The 20,772-nt window shown below is 42.3% G+C and overlaps 1 protein-coding gene across 1 annotated transcript in view; it reads right to left on the bottom strand.

Annotated features, from left to right (window-relative positions):
* MACF1 (microtubule actin crosslinking factor 1) overlaps window positions 1–20,772 on the bottom strand; it is a 154,568-nt gene that overhangs the window by 114,072 nt on the left and 19,724 nt on the right. The window contains exons 15-23 of the mRNA XM_040619306.1: window positions 20,274–20,436; window positions 19,271–19,354; window positions 16,091–16,198; window positions 15,795–15,893; window positions 14,026–14,178; window positions 13,392–13,480; window positions 10,234–10,369; window positions 1,276–6,696; window positions 590–739 (exon numbers count right to left, since the gene is read on the bottom strand). Of these exons, the coding sequence (XP_040475240.1) occupies window positions 590–739; window positions 1,276–6,696; window positions 10,234–10,369; window positions 13,392–13,480; window positions 14,026–14,178; window positions 15,795–15,893; window positions 16,091–16,198; window positions 19,271–19,354; window positions 20,274–20,436 (6,403 nt within the window). The remainder of the gene's footprint in view (window positions 1–589; window positions 740–1,275; window positions 6,697–10,233; window positions 10,370–13,391; window positions 13,481–14,025; window positions 14,179–15,794; window positions 15,894–16,090; window positions 16,199–19,270; window positions 19,355–20,273; window positions 20,437–20,772) is intronic.

Here is a 20,772-nt window from a genome sequence, read left to right as displayed (position 1 = left end):
TACTTATTTGACAGAGACAGACAGCCAGTGAGAGAGGGAACACAAGCAGGGGGAGTGGGAGAGGAAGAAGCAGGCTTCCAGCGGAGGAGCCTGATGTGGGGCTTGATCCCGGAACTCCAGGATCACGCCCTGAGCCGAAGGCAGACGCTTAACGACTGTGCCACCCAGGCACCCCTGCCTTTCTTTTTTTAAAATAATTTTTAAAAATATTTTTATTTATTCATTTGAGGGAGAGAGACAGAGACAGCACAAGCAGGGGGAGAGGGAGAGGGAGAAGCAGACTCCCTGCTGAGCTGGGAGCCTGACGTGGGACTCGATCCCAGGACCTGGAGATCATGACCTGAGCCAAAGGCAGATGCGTAACCATCTGAGCCACTCAGGCACCCCAATAATTTTTTTTAAGCAGCTCCATGCTGGGCCCAATATGGAGCTTGAACTCACTACTCTGAGATCAAGATCTGAGCTGAGATCAAGAGGCAGACTGCTTAACTGACTAAGCCATCCAGGAGCCCCTCAATATGTTTTTCTTCCTGAATACTCTCTACTCCCTCCAAGCTGGTGGGCCTGCAGGGAGTCTCTGGGAACCCACCTTGGCCTGACCCAGCAGGTCCTGTAGCTCTGCCAGGTTTATGTCCAGAGGCTGAATCTGTTTGGTCCTCATTTCAATGTCACGTAACAGAGAGAGGTAGGATACCAGCTTCTCATCATATTCTAGACAGAGTTGTCGGTTAAATACATTCTGTAGGGCCAAAAAGAAAACTCACTCAGATCAGACATTCACCTTTAAGTCTGCTTTTAAAAGCAGGCTGGGTCTTATTGATAGACAAATAGGAATTTTTACTACACATAGGGTGGGATGAAATAAAACATGCTATGCGTCTATGTTGCCTCAAGTCAATAGACAAAAAAGTGATTTTATTAACTTCCTCAGGAGAGGCTCACAATTATCAATCTATAAACATCATTGTAGCAAAACTTCTAAAAGGTATTCCGACTACAGGTACTATCACTCTGCTATTTCATATTAGCCCCAGTGTTAGCTTCTAACTTAAAGCCTTTGCAAATTTCAGAAAGACATTCTGCCTAATTTTCTAACAACTGTGTAACAAACAGATGATGGTAAACTAAGTTATACCTTAGGGAATCATCTAGTCCCCTGAAACTGTATGTATGCACACAACTGTACATACGTAAACTCAGTATCCAGTCAAGAGTTTAAGCATTACACTAGTTATATCTAAAATACATATACAAATACACCACGGGGAAACTTACTTTAGTTGTTCTGGAGGGCTGTGAGTTTACACCTTCATTTCCCCTTCCCCCAGCTGTAGTCACAAAGGGAGTCTGTTCATCACGAGGACTTTCTCTGAGCTTCTCCAGTGGTGTCTTATCCACCTTCACTGTAGGCTGTACGAGCGGCACTGGCTTTTCTTCACTAATCTCTGGAATAGTGGGACTAACGGTGGCATCCTGTTGCCCTGCACTCTCTTTTGGAGACACATCTTTGAACAGTTTCTCCGGAGGAAGGGACGCTAAGACTCTGGGAACACCCTGAGACACCATGCCTTCAGAAGACACTGCTTCTACACCTGTAACTCTAGGGTCTGACATTTCTAGAAATTGCTCTCCAGTCATTTCCTGAGTTGCTATTATTTTAGATGTGAGAATTCCACAAATTTCACTATCACTTTTGCTGTCCTGACGATGAAAGTCCTTTCTGTCTGAGAATTCCAGATAACTGACTTCTTTTGCTTCTACTGTAGAAACTGTTGTTTCTCCTAATTTAAGAGTTCTTGTTGAGTCAAAAGGTACTTCCTGGTATGATCTTTCTTTATATTCATTAGATGAGCAAATCAGATCTTTGGTTTCTTTGGTCTTAAAAGTAACACAGGAATCTTGACAAGAGGTGGTCTCTGGTCTGACAGTTCCCTGGAAAGGTTTGTTTGATTCAGAAATTTGGGATCTGCCTGCAACTTGGGCTTTTCCAACTGATTCCTGGTAATATAATCCTTCAGGTCTTGGGGTTGTAGAAGAGAATGGTTCACTCTGGGCCCCACCAGTAATTTGAGATAAATTTTCTTCTGGTTTTAAAGTTAAGGAGAGGCTTAAATTTTTTACTTCTCCTTCACTGACCTGATTAGGTTTGAAGAATGTTAAAACATCCTCATTTACCGAAATTCCTTTGGGTATCATTGGGGAAGAGTTTTCAGCTTGACAAATGATAGAAAATCCTAGCTCTCTATCAGCTTCTTCTCCTTTTCCATTAACGGTTATTTCCACAGGTGGACCCTCCACACTGGATGCCTGGTCAGCTCTAATGGCGGTTTCTTGATTCAACTTTTCTTCAGAAAGAACCGGTTTGCATGTTTTGACACCTTCTTCTATAATCATCTCCCTCTTCTCCCTCTTCTTTTTCTCCCTGGTAGTCATTGGTTTCTGCATAACCTGTTCACTCAGCAATTTGCAAGTTTCGTAATCTGATTCTTGTCCTTCTGAAATAATTCTTTCTTGGCTTTCTCTTATTTCTTTAGGGGCTGGACTCGATATAGACCATTTCATATGAGAAGTAATTTCCATTTGGGCCTCTATGTTTTTCTGCACTTCATTTGTGTTTTTTTCCATGTCATCACTAGTCGCCTCTTTGAGTTTAAAATCACGAATTTCCGAGTGAGAGAGTGTCACTGAACCTTGGCCCAATGATGTATCTTTAGGATCACCAGGAATTATGATACTGACAGATTCTTCAGCATCTGGAGAAGTTCTTATATCTTGATCCTTGCATTCCAATTCCTTTAATGACATTTCCCTGCTCTTTTTGTCCTGGCCTCTGTCAGAAACCCTTGTTTTAACTTTTCCTTGTGCAGACTGACTTCCAATCTCAAATAATTTCTCACTTGCTCCTTTACCATAACTCATTCCAGCAGTCCGATTACAAGCAACTAACATTTCCTTTCTTAGAAATTCCTTCTCTGTTTCACATACTTCAATCCCACCTTGCTTTTTAGTCTGAGCCCCGTGATGGCAGGACTCTGAAGTATCTGCCTGGATCATAGTTGCCAGTTCAGGGCTGATAAATCCTTTCTCAACAGCTTCCTTTAGAGTCACTCTCTGATCATTAAATATGTCAACAATTCCTCCATTTAATACCTGATGAGATGCAATAATTTTTACCATGTTTTCATCTACTAATTTCTGTTCCAAAGCTGATGCCAATGTTAGTCTTTTCCCTGTGGCAGTATCTATGATTCCCCCATTATTTGCCTGAGCTTCCAGAACCTTCAGTGTAGATACAAAGTCCACTTTTCCAAGCTGAGTTGCTTGGGGCAATGTAAGCACTTTGTCACTTGCTTCATCTTTAATGTCTGAGAAGGGAATTACTTCTAGGTATCTCTGTCCAGATTCGATATCAATCTTACATTTCTTTACTAATTCTGAATAAGGAACAATTCTGTAATTTTCAGGATCTACAATCCCATGCATCATTCCTGAAGACAATATTGCTTTATTAGTTAACAGTCCTTCTTTTTCAGCTTCTGCCAAGGTCAATCTCTGGCCAGAAATGAGATCTACAAAGTGTCCAGTCCGAGCCTGAATTTCTTGGATTTCTCTTTTCAACTGTGGGGTAACAAGATCTAATTTTATGGCTTTAGGAAGGGTAATAGTTTCCTTGGTTTCAGGATGAAAAAACTGATAGAGGCTTAAGTTCTCAACTTTTTTGAGTTGCTTGGCTAAATCTTCATCAATGATGCCATGTTCAAAGGCGTTATCAACAGAAAGTCTCATTCCAGATATATGGTGAATGATACCTCCATCTACCACCTGCTTAGTCAATAACCGAACAGCCTCCTCTCTCTCCAGAAGTCCTCTGTCAATGGACTGCATGATTGTTAAAGGAGTTTTGCTATCAGGGTCCATAATTCCAGTCGTTTCCATTTGTAAGCTAACAAATCTTTCCCTGCCTTTAGAAGCTTTCTCCAGATTTATAAGCTCTGTCTGGTCAGCACTGTCCACCAAGCCAAGATTTGAAGCCAAAGTTACCGAAACCTTTTTGCCTCGTTTTAGGTCAACAATTCCACCAGTCACCACCTGCCCCTCTAAAATTCTGGAGGCTGTTTGTGTGTCAAGAAGTCCAACTGAAACTGCTTCCTTCACAGAGCAGAGTGTGTGGGTACGGGGGTCTAAGACGCCACTTATAGCTTTGTCTGCCTTGAGGACATTATGCAATAATTTCTCATCCATCAGACCTTCATCAATGACTTCTTCAGTGGTCAAAGACTCGCAGGTCTGAGGGTCAAAGAAGCCCCGAAACATGTTCAGTTTTCCCATAAGTTTCACAGCAGTGTGACTAGGCACAATACCTCGGGCTATTGCTTCATTTAATAAGAGCTTCTGACCTGTTTGCTCGTGAATGATACCACCATCTAGTAATTGTGCAGACAATGTATTTAAGGTAGCTTCCTGGAGCAATTCTGAAGGACGACTACATGACAGGGAGGTTTCATGACCATTGTCTTCCACGTTTGTCTTTTCTAACGTTATCACACTACCGCCTACAGTGTCGTGTCCTTCTGGATTTTGTTTATGGTCATCCCTACCCGAAAATGTTTTATTTAAGCTTTTCTTTTTGTCTAGAGTATGAATATTCATGTCATTTTCAGACTTTAGCTCTGATTCTAAATCTAGAGTTTTCTTTACCTGAAATTGTGACTTTTTGCTCGGGGGTTTTATGAGCGGACTTCCAGTTTCACCTGGAATTTCAATTTCAAGTGTGTCTGCTCGTTCTGTCTGACACAGAAAGGAAGTCTTTCTGGGAGTCCGCCATTCTTCCTTCAGGGTCTCAACAGGAAATGGGTCTTTGCTCACCACCAAGGTCACATCTTCAGCTTCCTCAGTGGGTACCGTAAGAAGTCCCCTGCTAATGTTTTCTCTGGTAGATATTCCTGTTAGTTCTTCCTTTTTGTTGCCTAGCAAGTGCCCTTTTAACTCTGATTTGCCTTTATCTGGGACCATCAAAGTATCAACATCTGGAACTCTCACTTTTTGTTCTCCCACAAATAGGTCCCTCTCAGGGTTCTCCATGGGGGAAGCTTCAATTTCTACAGTGGTCGTTTTGCCTTTCGCTTCAGCGCAATCTGCCCGTTTGGGATATTCTTCATTCGGAAAAGAACCCTGGAACTCACGTGGCCTCACATTCAGCCCATCACAGAAAGTTTCTGTGCTTTTGACATTTACAGATTCTTGTAATTCCTCGGGAGTTTCTAGTCTCTGATGCCCAACTTCCAACGCTTCTGGAGGACTTGCTTGATATTCACCTCTTGCTGTCAGTGTCTCTAAGAGCTCGTTGTCTAAAAGGAGCAGCCTCTGTCCATCCCGCACATCGATATAGCTATGAGTCATCAACTGAAACAACAGCTTCTCGCTAGGGCTTACTAGGCCCTCCGTTTGGCTCTGGCTCCGTGGTAGACCTACTGCTCCAGGATTAATGTTCAATTTGCTTCGTTCTGAAGAATCTGCTAATTGCATGTGGGGCATCACATCAGGTATGCAAATTGATTTTAAGTTATTGACAAGATCTTTGTCCAACATACCATCTTCTACTGCTTTTTTCCAGGACCAAACCTCTGTGCTTGCTGGTAGAAACAGAGCTTTAATATGCTGTCGGCCACTAAGGATTTTATGAGCTAGTTCAGTAGACACAATACCTTGTTCTAGGGCATCTGTGATTGGAAGGATCTCTCCAGATTCAGGCCACAGCAACCCCATGAATGACCAAAGGGACTCCAGAATCACAAGGGCAATCTTAGCAGCTACGAGGTCATTGCTCACTGCTTCATCTATTGTCAGCCTATGCCCTGTGACGGTGTCTATGATGCCTCCTGTCTGAAGCTGCCTTATGAGAATAGCACAGGCCATATCTTGGTCAATCAAATTATGTCTTACAGCCTCTTCCACAGTAAGTCTGTGTCCTGTTCTTGGATCCACTATGCCACCAGCAAAAAGCTGAGCTTCCAGCAGCCGGACAGTGACCTGTCTGTCTATTAGGCCTTCCTGAACTGCACGGAAAATGCTAACCTTCCGGCCTGATTTCAAGCTCACCATTCCCCCTGCCAATTGCTTGACAGGCAGCAGTTTCAACCCTGAGTCCTGGTGGACAATACATCTCTGCATCAGATCCAGCAAACTGATTTTCTCAGCTGTGTTGGGATCTATCAGATTCTTGGATGATTTCAGGTAAGACTCTAACACTGAGTGAAGCCTTGCAGAAATGAGGCCTTGGTGAAAAGCCTCCTCTAGGTTAATGCAGCTTTTATTAGGAGGGAGACTGAAACCTCCAGTTGCCAGGTGAGCTTCTAAGACTTTCAGCCCAACTCTCTCATTGATCATTTTCTTTTCAATTGCTTCCACCACAGAAAGAAGACCTTTATTCTCAGTAAGCCTGCTTATTAAGGACAGGGCATCCTGTAGCTCTTGGAAATGCTGGTACATCTGGGGATTAATGAGGTTTCTGGCTAGACCTTCCTCCAGAGAGAGCTTTTCGCTGGTCTCAGGGGCAATGAGGCCAGACATGATAACCTGGGATTCCAGGAGCACAAGGCCCGTATCTTGGTCAATGAGGCCCTTCTGCATGGCTTTGAAGATGGGAAATATCTCCACTGTGCCTAGGTCAATCACCCCAGCAACTGCTCTGCAACCCTAAAAAAAAAAAAGGAAAAAGAAAACTGAATCAGAGAAGCCCAACTATTAAAAGGATTCATTCAAAGAACTATAGTATATCAAATTCTGACCACAAGAAAAACCCAGCCTGGGATGAGCCCCAATGTGTAAGAAACACTCTAAAGCCTGGCAGCATTAATACTAAGAAAGAATTTGTCTAAACTGCAGATGTTGAACATGGCCAGAAGTTCAGATTACTTGACAGATGGTAGCATTAAGCATATCTGAGTGACAAGCTCTACAAAGTAGCAAGCAGTGAAAGTGAAAGGTCAACTATTTCTAAGACTAAATCACCACAAAGGTTCTTCTAGAAATATACCAGTTCCCCAGAAGTGAGAAGTCAACTCTATATAGCAACTTCTCAATGTTGCAACCCATGAAGAAGACTCTTGAAATAGTACTTCTGTGCTAATGAGTTCAGCAGGACCAGTTCACAGGATTAGAAGAAAGATTCAAGCAGGCCAGCAGCCACACAACAGCTGTGCATCTCTGTAAACAGCCCAGTGTATAGTCCTCAAGCAGCTGCTTTACAACGGGGGCAGTCATAGTCAGTGGCCATTATTAGCACCTCCCAAGCCAATGGCCCCCAGTTAAATCAGTTCTGGGAACTGGAAGTAGCAAGTCAAGGAAGGAAGACTGGGGACTTCTGCCTCTGGAACCACCCGCAACGTTTCTTCTAGTCCAGGCTATACAGGGTAGTACAAGCACTATGCTTACAGCTATCATTTGTGGGGCACTTAATATATGCACTGAGCATCGATACTTAATCCTCGCAACAATCCTATGAAAGCGGTTATTTTAATCTTTAGTTTCCAGATGAGAAAATAAAGTACAGCGAGGTTATTAGGTAACTTGTCCAGCGTTAGAAAACAAGTGAGTTCCAGAATCAAATCAAGGTCTGACTCTCAGTCTTGTGTTATTACCCTGCCTCCCCCATCGGATCCAGAAGAGCATGAAGGATAGGTCAGTATCATACACAGGAGTTAGGTCCTAAGTCCAGGAAATAAGGCAAATCTTATACATTGCCGAAGTTACCCTTGCAAAGAAAACCTAAAATCACCTCCTAAAAGACTTCTTATTTTAAAGCCTTTTATCACAGAATGATGGTATTCGGAAACTAAATCCTTCAGGTGTTTTGCCACTTAAAACACTTTCTTTACTCTCAACTTTCTACCTCTTCTTGTTCATGTTCATTATTTTCTATAGAAGATTCTGTCTGTCCCTCTTCGGTCGGTATTACTTTCTGATTCTTATTTAACTCTTAAACGTAACTCTCGAACTTATCCATGAAGGGTGATGGTATAGCAACTGCCAGTCACTTCCCTGCTGCCGAGATAGCGCGTCTCACTCGGTCTCAGCGAGAGCAGGCTCTGGAGCGGGTACGTTACCCATTCAGTGCCCCAGGAACAGTTCCAGCAGTTCAACGACCATTTGCTGAGTTCATGAATAAATTGGTAAATAGTAAGGAAATCCTTAAAAGTCTTAAGCTACTTGGCCCTAGATTTTAAAGACATACACACCAAGGATTTCAAATTCAATTAGTTGCACGCTCTAAGAGACAAAGAATGGAAGGCAAATGAGGGAACACATTGGTTCACATCCCTAACTCACTTTATTTGTTCAAATAATGGAGTAATAGATAGACTTCTCCACAGTACTTAAAATATTATGTGTTGTTCCCCACCCCCCTTCTGTGCTCGGACCTAGAAAGTAGTTCACCTTGTGTAAAGCAAATGTATGTTACGCGAATCTACCAGGCGCCTGTTCTGCAAAAACCGGAGGGAAAATCGCACTGGCATATGACTCTTCGAGATATATAAATAATCCCTTTTATAAAATCCTTGCCAAGACTGTTCAGAACCAGACAAGATGACAGAGGAAAAGATTCTTTTGAGAACTTCTAATTTCTTCTGTGAGATTCCTCGAGTCTCAGAGATGCTCATATTGAAGAAAGACCTGGAGTCTGGCCAATTGCTAGACAAAAAGAAAAGACTACATGCTGTTCCCTCCAGTGTTCTCTTTATTGAAGGACAGGCAGGAAGCACTGAGCTGGGAAATAATCCAGCGAAATCCAGTTCAGTCCCACCGAACATGGGCATTCTGACCTAAACAAGCAGAGCGAGACAGAGGGAGGGGAGGAAGGGAAACGTAAAAGGCTTCTACTTACCAGAGTCGCGGCACGCCTTGGGCAGACAGAGAGAGAGCCTTACGGAGCAGCTCAGCCGCATCGCACACACAGTGTAAGCTTGGGGTTAGCGTCCAGCATGCGACTGTTTGTTTTTTTTGCAAAAAAGAACCCCAAACAGGTCGTCCTCTTTTCCCTTTTGTGCATTTGTGCTTAAACTCCAAAGGGTTAGTGAAACTTGTAAGCAAGGATGTCAGTTAACCAGAACAATGCTTCACATGAAACACACGAACAGTACCAGGGACACATCATGCTCAATGTAGTGGTGCTCGGCAGCTTGGCTCTTTTTTTCTCCCCTTTTTTTAACCTTTCAAAATGAGAACTGGGTGTTCTCAGCAAGCAATTGTTAAAACTTGTCACACACTCCCTTATATGGTGAAGCAATAAGCCATTAGAAGTGGGCTACCTTACATAGAGAATGCTGAACCAGCACATCCTTTTGGAAATCTATTCCCAAATAAACCTCAGCTGGTTCTGTCTTGTGGTCTTTACAACTCTAGCTCCTGATGCACCAATTTCATATCCAAGGACCAGAGTCAAAGCATGTTTTGTCTGAATATCATTTTGAGCATCATCTAGACCAAATCTGATAATCACATGATCTCAAACTTTGACCTGCCCCACATATGTTGGCCATTGCTTCACAACATAGGAAATAAGCAGGCAAACACACATATATATCCCAAAGACACATGTATATAATATGGTAAGTTTACATATACACGCAAGTATCCAGGAAGAACTCGGGACAATCAGGAGGAACTTGACAATTTTCATATGGTCCAGGAAGTGAACATGAGTGGGAACTGGTAAAGATGTCACATGATGGGATGACTATGGGTAAGGGGAACCAGCGTCTCAGTCAGTACAGCTAATCCACCAGTTTGCTTGGAAATGAACATTTCTCATTTATTTAGTAGATACGAAAAAAGTAAGGGGGAAGAGGACATGGCTTTTTCTTTCCAATACTCAGGACTCCTGGCTATCAACTTTTGAGTGACAATGCCATGAAGGAGTAATCTTGCTGCCCTGTGATCAGACATAATATAGGACTTATGTTCTCAACTGTGGTCTGCCACAAAATGGCAGACAACAGAAACGCTGAAACAGGGTCTATAGAGTTAGCCATGAGTGCCTTCTAGTATTCTTGACTGACCAATACATCATGGAACCCCAGTAAAGAAACACGAGACAAATGGCTGCTATGGTGCGGTTAAAAATTAAATCACACTGGTCATGGAGAGCTAGTGAACATGATTCTCAAACAGCAAAGCTGCTTTCTTACCATTCGAAAGGTACCCTTCCCATTTGGAGAAAGAAACTAAAAGTACCTTTTGTTCTGTCTGCTGGGCCAACTGGCTCTGAAGTTGCTGGAGCTGGTTTGCTGAACCATCACAGAGGTCATGGTAAGCCTTATTCAGGGCATTCACCTGCTCAGATATTTGTTCCTTCTCTTTTTCTGAGAGCCTGGAAGAGGAAGCATTAAAGCTCTTTTAGAGAAAAACCTTTCTCCAAACTCTCCTCTATTGCTTCAAAATTATGATTTCTCCCCCTAAGATGGCATTCTTCTGTGTCCCTGTTAACTATGGATCATCTGGTTACTCTTCCATATCCACTGAACACTGACATCTGCCTCATATTCCTGTCTATTTCAATCAAGTTATGATTCATGTCACCAACTGTCCAACAGCCTATGCTGTAGTCCTGCAACCTTCTCAATGCAAACAGCCTCCGATCCAAATGGCCTCTACTCCACTTGAACTGCACTCACACAAGGCAAACTCAGATCCTGCCATTATCTAAAATTATTCTACCTCTGAACTTTTAAATTTCAAGAATCTACTGTCTGACAGTAACTTCTGATTATAACCCTACTTTTCCAGTTATGTTTCTTTACTCTTATACCACTTCTCTTTTCAAAATAAAATATTTTAAACAGACAAAAGAGAAAATAAATGAACTCTCATTTACCCACTACCCGACTTGACCAAATTTTGATATTGTACCATATTTACTTTAGATCTTTCTTTTTAAGATTTAAAAAAGAGTGAGAGAGAGTATGAGCAGGGAAGGGGGTGCAGAGGGAAAGGGAAAAGCGGGCTCCCTGCTAAGCAAGGATTCTGACGTGGGCTTGATCCCAGAACCCTGGGATCATGACCTGAGCTGAAGGCAGATGCTTAACCAACTGAGCCACCCAGGCACCCCTAGGTCCTCTTCTTTCTTTCTTTTTTTTAAATTTATTTGTTTAAGAGAGAGCTGGGGGGGGGGAGGGAGAAAGAGAGAGAGAATCTCAAGCAGACTCCCTGCTAAGCATGGAGCCAGACGTAGGGCTCTATCTCACGGCTCTGAGATCATGACCAGAGCTGAAACCAGGTGTCAGACCCTCAACCAACCGAGCCACCCAGTGTCCCAACTTTAGATCCTTTCCATAGAAATAAGGCATTACAGATATATTCAAAGTCCAGTGTACATTTGTCACCAACCCCGTTCTTTACCTTTCTCCCTAGAAGTAACCGTGATCTTGAATCTGGTGAATTTCACATCTTCCTCATCCCATTCTATATTATTCTTGAGAATATATTACAACTACCCATCAACTTGCTGAGCTTTCCCAAGCTTTCCTTAACTCACCCATTTTTTCTTAATCTATCAGTCTTCCTTAGGATCTTCAGTATCTTCTCATTGGGGTTCAGACCCCACAATCCGTCATCTCAATCAGGTCCCTGCTCTTATCCTTGAACTCTGTCCTTGCTAATCTGATGAAACTCCTGCCCCAGATCAATCAAACCATTGGACTTCTCTGCTCCCGCCTGCAGGTGAATTATCTCTCTGTGGCAGGTGGGGGGGGGGGTGTCCCTCTGGAGGGAGGTCCCTCTGGAGGAGATCCTACTGGTTCCCAGCCTCTACTGGACCTCAGAACTTCCTGACAACCCTCTTGGAAGCCCCAATCCATCTTAATTCCCTTGCCCTCAGCTGCCCTAACTCACAGAAAACAATCTCTCTGCTTATTTCAAAGAAGAAACGCAGACCACTGGGCATGAACCCTCTTACCTTCTGGCTTCATTCCTGGCATATTTACCTCCAGCCACACCTTTCCTAATCTCCTTTTCCTCAAACCTCAGAGGAAAAGTTGGCTTGACTCCAGTCTAGTCGACTGATGAATTTTATCCTTTCCTGCTTCTTCTGGGACCTCTCTCCTAATTCCTTCAATCTCTTTCTCCCTTTTGATCCTTGAGATTCCGTCCATAAACACAGCTAAGTACCTCTGATCTTTTAAGAAAACAAATCTTTTTTTTTTTTTTTTTAAAGAGGGCTTCACGCCCCTCGCAGAGCCCAGGGAAGGGCTTGAACTCACAACCCTGAGATCAAGACCTGAGCTGAGATCAAGAGTCGGACAATTAACTGACTGAGCCACCCAGGCGCCCCAGAACAAGCCTTTCTTGATCATATATTCTACTTTAATTATTTACTATATTATTTCTGTCTTTTCTTATGGCCGGGCTTCTTGCAGGAGCAGTCTAATTTTGCCAGGAGTACCTCCCTTACCTCATGTGCTTCCCACCTCCCCATCATACTCAATCTGACATCATGCCCCAACTTTTCATCAGTTACCAAAAACTTCCAACTTGCCAAATTCAATAGAAACTTCTCAGTCTCAGTCTTTCTTGACTTCTGACCACATTCTTCTTTTTAGAATTCTATTCTCTCTTGGGCTCTGAGGTATCGCTCATAGTTCCTTTACAGGCTGAGGGAGCACAGTGAAGCCCTTGAACCCTTGGAAGCTAATCCACTCATGGTTTCTACTATGATGACTCAGATCTGCATTACTTTAGACTTCTCTCATTAATTTTAAATTTACATATACAGTTACCCATTGGACAACTTTAGCAGAACTATGTAAGGCATATATTAATGTATTAGGTACTTTCTAATACATTCTAAGTATTTGCATGTATGTCCTCTGGGTTCTTCTCGTTCATTATGTCTAAAACCAAAGCTGCTTTTTTCTCCCTCAACCCGTACCTGCTTTTGTATTCCCTATCTTGGTTAGTGACATCACCATACGCTCAGGGGCCTAAGCCAGAAACCTGGAACTTATAGCTGACAATTTTCATTTGTCACCAAACACTGTAAGTACTACATCATCCTTAGTATATTTTAAACCTTTGCCCTTCTCCAACCTCATCATTTCTCACCTGTATCATCACAAAAGCCTCTTTACTGGTCTCTCAGGCCTCCACTCTGGCCCCATGTCAATCTATTCTCCATAAAACTGTTCTAGAAACCTTCATCAACAAAACCCAATCATGCAGAAGACCCCTCCCCACAGCCAACAAGGTAAAATGCGAACTCTTTGGCATGACCTACAAGGCTCTTCACAATCTGGCTCTTGCAGCCCTGAACAGCCTGAAATCTCACCATGACCCTAAGTTTTAGTCAGGTAGATTCAGTCCCCTAGATGTGCCATAAATTCTCATTTAATACTCACTTATGACCATGCTTGGCCAAGAAGATCTGCGAAGTTTTAATGGCCTCAGAGACTTGTTCCCTCTTGGTTGTCAGCTCCTCTGCCAGAACCTACGTGACAGAAATAAAGAGTACAGCTTCAGAACCCAAGAAATTAAAAAATCAAAATTGGGGCGCCTGGGTAGCGCAGTCGTTAAAGCGTCTGCCTTCGGCTCAGGGCGTGATCCCGGCGTACCGGGATCGAGTCCCACATCGGGCTCCTCCGCTGTGAGCCTGCTTCTTCCTCTCCCACTCCCCCTGCTGTGTTCCCTCTCTCGCTGGCTGTCTCTCTGTCACATAAATAAATAAAATCTTTAAAAAATAAATAAATAAAAATAAAAAAAAATAAAAAATAAAAATTATCTGAAATAACACTTCAAAAGTCTTAGAGAAAAACCTAGCTTAGGTCAGATTACTATTACCAATGGACTGCAGAAAGTTGATTAAGAAGGTAGAAGTACAAATAAGATGACCTCGTAAGTTTCTTTAAGTCCTGGGAGTTAACATTTGTTGAGATAATCATTCCTGGAGTGGCCCATATGATTTGCTTTATTCCCACCTATTGCGTTATTACGTATTACTCTACCCAACAAGAGACAGACAGACCTTCTACTCACCTGCTGATCTAAAATAGCTTTTTCAATGTCTGTTGATTCTTTGGTCTGGGATGAGGTAGCTTTGCTTTGTGTGTTCCTTGCTAGGGTAGACACCCAGCCCAAAAGTTCTTTAACTTTTTCCACATGCTCCTGTTTTTCCTCTTCTACAACTTTCTAGAATAGGAATTAGAAAATCAGTATCTTTGTCAATGTCTTATTAAACTGGCCTGACTTCTGATTTCCTAAAATAGAGACATGAAAGTTATCTAAACCAGTAGGGAGCTGAAATACCCCCAAGATAAATATAATTTACCCCGTTTAGAGCATTGTTCTCCAGTGCCTAACCGTATGACACTAGTAGCAAAATTCATCATATATAGATTAGCACCTTTTCTTTAAAAAGCACAATTTTTTAAATATATGAAAGATGTTCAATAATTATTTACTGATATTTATTTATTTATTTATTTATTTATTTGCTGATTTTTAAAAACCCTTTACATATAGCATCTTATTTTCATGATTCTTAAATGTATAGGTAAAGAGAGTGAAGTCTACAGAGATTAAGTGAGGTAGTTGTTGACATAAAGAAGTTTTTTGTTAATTCACATAGACAAAAATTGGTGAGTTAATGCTTCCAATAGTCTTTTATAAAAGTGGGTGAACCTGCAGAAACAATTTTCCAAAGAGAGAAGTTTTTTAGAATTACAAAAAGATTATATACTCATTACAAGAAATTCAAATAATCTGAAATGCGTCATGGATGTCCCTTTAATCTTATTTCCCCAGAAATCTGGTGTACAGCTAATCTTTGAACAGTGGGATTGGAACTGCTCAGCTCCACTCACACATGAGATTTTTCGATAAATACAATACAGCACTGTAAATGCATTTTCTTTTCCTCATGATATTCTTAACATCTTTTCTCTAGCTTACTTTATTATAAGAACACAATATGTAATAAGCCTATTTCATTGTTTTTAATAGTTTCATAGCATGCCATTGTATGGAACTTGTATGTTTCCAATATTTCCCTTTAACAAATTATGTTTTATTAAGGATCTTTCCTCATGTTTCCTTTCATCATACTTACAGTATTTCTACAATGAAGATACTTGAAGGTGGGAGTGTTGGACATAATACAGTTAATCCTCATTATTCACAAATTTTATATTTGTGAATTTTCTACTCACTGGAATTTATTTGTAATCCCCTAATCAATCCTGGTGGCATTTTCGCAGTCATTCCCAGGTATACCCGATGTTCCCAGCTGAGGTGGAACAAGGGGTGCTCTACCTTCTCATTTCACCTCTTATACAGCTCTTAACAAGTGTCCTTTTCACAGTCTATTTACTGCCACATTTTTCACAATTTTCGTTGGTGATTTCACCATTTAAAATGGACCCGAGCATAGTGCTGAAGTGCCGTCTTGTGTTCCTAAGCACAAGAAGGCTGTGACGTGCCTTACAGAGAAAATCAATGTTAAATAAACTTTATTCAGGTGTGAGTTAGAGGGCTCTTGGCCTGAATCAACAGAATATATTAAATGTAACAGGTTATCGATTATTCATTGACAGAAATATGCGACAGAGGCTTACAGGAACCTAACCCTGTATTTCCCCCTAAATGCAAGAGTCCAGCGTTCCCTAACGCAGTGTGCACAGCAGTGTCACAGAACACAGTACCGTGAACAAGGAGAATTGGCTGTATGTGCACTTTAAATTTTGACAGATGAGACATGGGGTTTTTAATTCTATTTTCAAAATGATTTAGGACCCAGCTGTCCTCACCTCCTCCTCCTCTAGTCGCCGGAGCGCATCACTGATATATTTCACATGCTGGGTGGTTAAGGTCACCAGTGCTGTGTAGCGAGTCCTTAAGTCCATGAACTATGGTTCCAAAAAAAAAAAAAATTAGATAAATTATCTGCCAGAAAAGTATATTTAAATAGTTGAAAATAAGAGGAAGTTTTCATGAAATCACATGCTCAACAGAAAGGTGAACCCTAAATTAAACTGTCAGGGCCTCGACAAACAAATCTTTCCTTAAGGGAAGAGAGTGGCGTGTCCTTTCCCCACCCTTTCACCTCTTGCGTGATGGCATCTGAGGAGGAAAGCATCCGACGGCGCTTGCCAGGGGATTTCTGCTGTGATTCCACAAAGGCCTTGTATGTCATCAGTTGCAATTCATAGTCCTGGGGGAGGAAGAAAGTTCACTGCATTTCCATGGGGCTTTACAGCGCATAGAACTCATGCAACGGATTCATAATATTTCATTGCTGGAAGGCATTTTGGTGATCACTTAAACCAGTGGTTAGCGAACTTTTTCCTTAAAGGGCCAGATGGAAACTGTCAGGCTATATGGTCTGTCATAGCTGCTCAACTCTGCCACTTAAGTGAAAGAAACTGTAGACGTTCAGTAAATGAAAGGGTGTGACTGTGTTATGATACAACGCCATGTATGACACTGAAAGTTGAAGTTCGTAGAATTTTCACGTGTCATGAAGTAGTCGTCTTCTTTCGACTTTTTTTTTTTAAAGCCATTTCTCATGGGCCACAGAAAAATAGGCATGCGTGTGGGTCATAGTTATGCTGAGTCTTGGGTTTGCAGTTTGGTGTTTGCTGACCATCCTTTTCATCTCATCCATTGGGAAACTGAAGCCCAGAGACAGAGAGTGAGTTTCCCTGATTACCCAGTGGGTGAGCAACAGAGTCATCCTAAACCAATGCTCTTCTCCTGTCCCCGTGCTAGGCTGACACTCCATCTGCAATCCCGAGACTGCTCCCCGAGGCCAGGCCCTCTTCAACTCTTATGTGGATGGGTGCAGGAGCCTCTAACTACTACCCTGCTTTGCTCTCTTTCCAATTTATTTTCTATGCTGCCACCAAAATAACTTTTCTAAAACACAAAGATGACCACTTTGTTCCTCTGTTTGAAGGCGTACAAAGATCTAGAGCAGAGCTTCTCACATATCAACATGCACACAAATCATCTAGGGACCTTACTGAAATTGAAATTCTGATTTGGCAGGTGGAAGATTCTGCATTCCTCACAAGCTCCCAGATGGTCCTGATGCTCCTGGTTCTAACACCCCGTGTTGAGGAACAAGAATAGAAGGTAAAGCGAAGAGAACTGGACATAGCCTTTCATAGGTTGGCCTCAACCTCCCCTTCTCCTTTTTCATAATCACTGCTTCTTCTGCACCATACACCTTCTAGCTACGCCAGCATATTTCCTATTTCCTCATATAATCATTGTATTTCCATTCCTCTGTGCCTTTGATTACGCAGTTCCCTTTGCCTAGAATGTCCTGCTTTCTGTTGTCTACTTAGAAGACTCTAGGCAGAAGGAAAACACACAATGAATTCCTTAAGCAGCCTATTAAACAGTAGTAGTGGGGCGCCTGGGTGGCTCAGTCGGTTAAGCGTTCGACTCTTGGTTTCCGCTCAGGGAGTGATCTCGGGGTCGTGAGATTAAGCCCTACGTCGGGCTCTGTGCTCAGTGTGGAGTCTGCTTAAGACTCCCTCTCCCTCGAGCGCCTGGGTGGTAAGTTAAGCGTCTGCCTTCAGCTTAGGTCATGATCCCAGGGTCCTGGGATCAAGCCCAGCTTTGGGCTTCCTATTCGGCAGGGGAGCCTGCTTCTCCTTCTCCCTCTGTCCCTCCCCCTCTCATGCTCTCTCTCTCTCTCAAATAAATAAATGGAATCTTTAAAAAAATAATAAAAAATAAACAAACTGTAGTAGTAACAAAATAGTAATAATAATAAAAGCAGGTGCTATCATTTACTGAATGTATTTTAAGTTTGAGGCAATGTCCTATGTATACGTTATCTCGTGGAATCTTGACAACCACTCAGTGAGGTAGTTACTATTCCCATTTTGTAGATATAGCAACAGACACTCTGAGAAGCTAAGAAACTTGCTCAAAGTCTTAACCCTGGAAAATGGTGAAGCTAGGATTTGAACTCAATTCTTTGTGATACCAAGTCTTCTGTTATTAACTAAAGAAATTCATTTATTCAAAAAGTATTTATTGAGCATCTACTACGCACCTGTCATTGTTCTGAATGCTATACATACAGTGGAGAACAAGTTAGAAAAAATCTTGCTCCCTTGGAACTTACATTCTAGTGGGAAGGAACATAATAAATACATATTAATCTCAGGTTTTTTTTTTTTTTTTTTTTTTTTGACAGAGAGAGAGACAGACAGCGAGAAAGGGAACACAAGCAGGGGGAGTGGGAGAGGAAGAAGCAGGCTCCCAGCGTAAGAGCCTGATGTGAGGCTCGATCCCAGAACGCTGGGATCACGCCCTGAGCTGAAGGCAGACGCTTAACGATTGAGCCACCCAGGCACCCCTCAGGTCATTTTTATTTAAAGATGTTATCAGAGAAATAGGGAGGGGATAGCAGATCATGCAGGGTCTCATAGGCCATATACAGCTTTAGAATTTTATTATGAATAGGATATGTAGTCACTGGACAGTTTTGAGCAGAAGAGTGGCATGATCTAATTTCCTGTATTTCAGCTATTATGAGGTGTACATTTCCCCCACATTTTAGTATCTCTGAAGCTAGAATATGTCTTACAATCAATGGTATTTGCATAATTGGCAGTTTCCTGTTTTTTGGTAGTATATAAAATGATGTCTGAGATTCAGTGACACTCAGTATGTTCTAAAAAGGTGAGTCTGGCTACTATGTGGGGAAATAGCCTGTGAGACAGGAGTAAAAGCAAGAGATCAGCTCAGAGGTATTAGAATAGTCGAAGATTCCTTACTTAGGTGCAAAGCAGGGAAATGGGGGCAGGTGGGTGGGTAACAAATGATAGATCAAGGACATATTGGAAGATGGAGCCAAGCTATTCACAGACTGAACATAAAGTTTATGGCAAAGAGAAGAATTAAGGATGACTCTTGGGTTTTTTGTTTCAGCACGTAGGAAAATGGGACACTATTTCCTGAAATAGGCAAGACAATGAGAAGTATATTTGAGAGGAAATCCAAAACATTCTGTTTCTGACACGGCAAGTTTAAAAAACCTATGGATCATTCAAAGGGTGACTCCTTGAATCAGAGCTGATGTCTGGTACCCCTCTGAGCATTCCGGAACGTAGGGCCACGAACAGTACACACTGGCATTAACTGGAGGGCAGCGTCAACCTCTAGTGGAAGCACGTATTTGTCCAGAAACAAAACCTACAGTGACAAGCAAGATCTTCCCATGCTGGAGATCATTTACATGCCTTCAGGGATACGCCAGAATTACCTTTACAATAGTGGAGTATTGCTGGGAAAATTTTTGACACTGGTCCAGCTTTGTCTGATTCCTCTCGATTTCTGCAAACAGATCCTAGAAACCAAAGTATCACAACAACATTATCATTATCCTATGGTCGTCAAAACAGTGGAGCATTTATTATATTCTAAGGCAGTTTTCAAATCTCAGCTACATCAGAATCACCTGCGAGGCTGAATAAAATACAGATTGCTGGGCCCCACACCTCTGGAGTTTCTGATTTGGTAGGTTTGGGTAGGGCTGAGAATGTGCATTTCTAACAAGCTCCAGGTGATGCTGATGCTACTGGTCTGGAGCCCACACCCCAGAAACCACTGCTCTGCGTATTTTACATGTATCGCCTCATTGAATCCCAGCAATAATAACCTTACAAGTGAGACAGGCTGAACAAATAACGGACTATATCCATTTTATTGATGGGGAAGTGGAATACTGAGAGGTTAGGTAATTTGGTCAAGGTGTCATAGTGAGTGAGTGAGTCAGGACTGGAATCCAAGCAATCTAACACCAGACTTCATAGTTTAAACTGTAATGCGACACAAAACAAGCCCCCTCCACACACACACACAGAAAAAAAGGGGGAAAAAAATCCCCAAAACACTAACAAGTAAAAACCACTTCAAATAATTTTGTCCGTTCACATCTTTCCCGGTTTTCAATGCCCCATGTTCTAATCCCAGTTCGATCAAATGCAGTATCAAGTAACAAAATGAAGCAAGATAATTGTAATCTGTCCATCTATGGTTTCAATATAGTCACTACAACTCGGGATTGGAAGGGACCTTCCAAGTCTGTCTGGCCTAAATGCAAACCCAGCATCATCTTGAGACCATTCTGCTTGAACTCTTTTCAGAAGAGGAGGCTCAGAATGTCTTACCATTTGGGGGAAGCTTAATAGCTAGTCCATCATCTTCTTCTATGAAAAATTAACCGCCCTCGTCCCCAACTTTCACCACGCTACTGTCACACCCACCGTCTGCTGGCTGAGCTGCTCCGACAGCACTCTGCTATCCTCTGCCTGGCCTGGCTTCATCATTTCCTGCTGGGCAGTGGTTTCCTCAATCCATTTGATGAGCGTTCCATGGCAGGCTCTGTAATCTCCCAGAACTTCCTGGATACTTTCCAGCTCAGATTGGCTGGAGGAGCAAAGGAAAAGAAACTGCCATCAGATACGTTGGTACAAACAATAAAATAAATGGTGCGATTCCCTCCTTAGCCCCTTCCTCTAGTTGGGCCTGATCACAGAGGATACGTCTTTTTTTGCTGGAACAGCAGTGCAATGTCGGGACCTATGCTTGTACCCAGTGCCCTATGGGGTGCAGGTGAATAGAAACCAGTTGCGCATGCTAGCCCTGGACACTGCCTGGGAGCCCGGCATCCCATGATAATCCTTGTCCAATTTTTACCTAGGTTGCCAAGGATCACCAGGGTTGCCAATAAGGTAGTGCTGGCTGTATACTTCTGTTTCCTGA

The sequence above is a fragment of the Ursus maritimus genome, unplaced genomic scaffold (assembly GCF_017311325.1).
Source record: "Ursus maritimus isolate PB19 unplaced genomic scaffold, ASM1731132v1 scaffold_32, whole genome shotgun sequence".
Lineage (NCBI taxonomy): Eukaryota > Metazoa > Chordata > Mammalia > Carnivora > Ursidae > Ursus > Ursus maritimus.
This window is presented reverse-complemented; position numbering and strand designations above follow the sequence as displayed.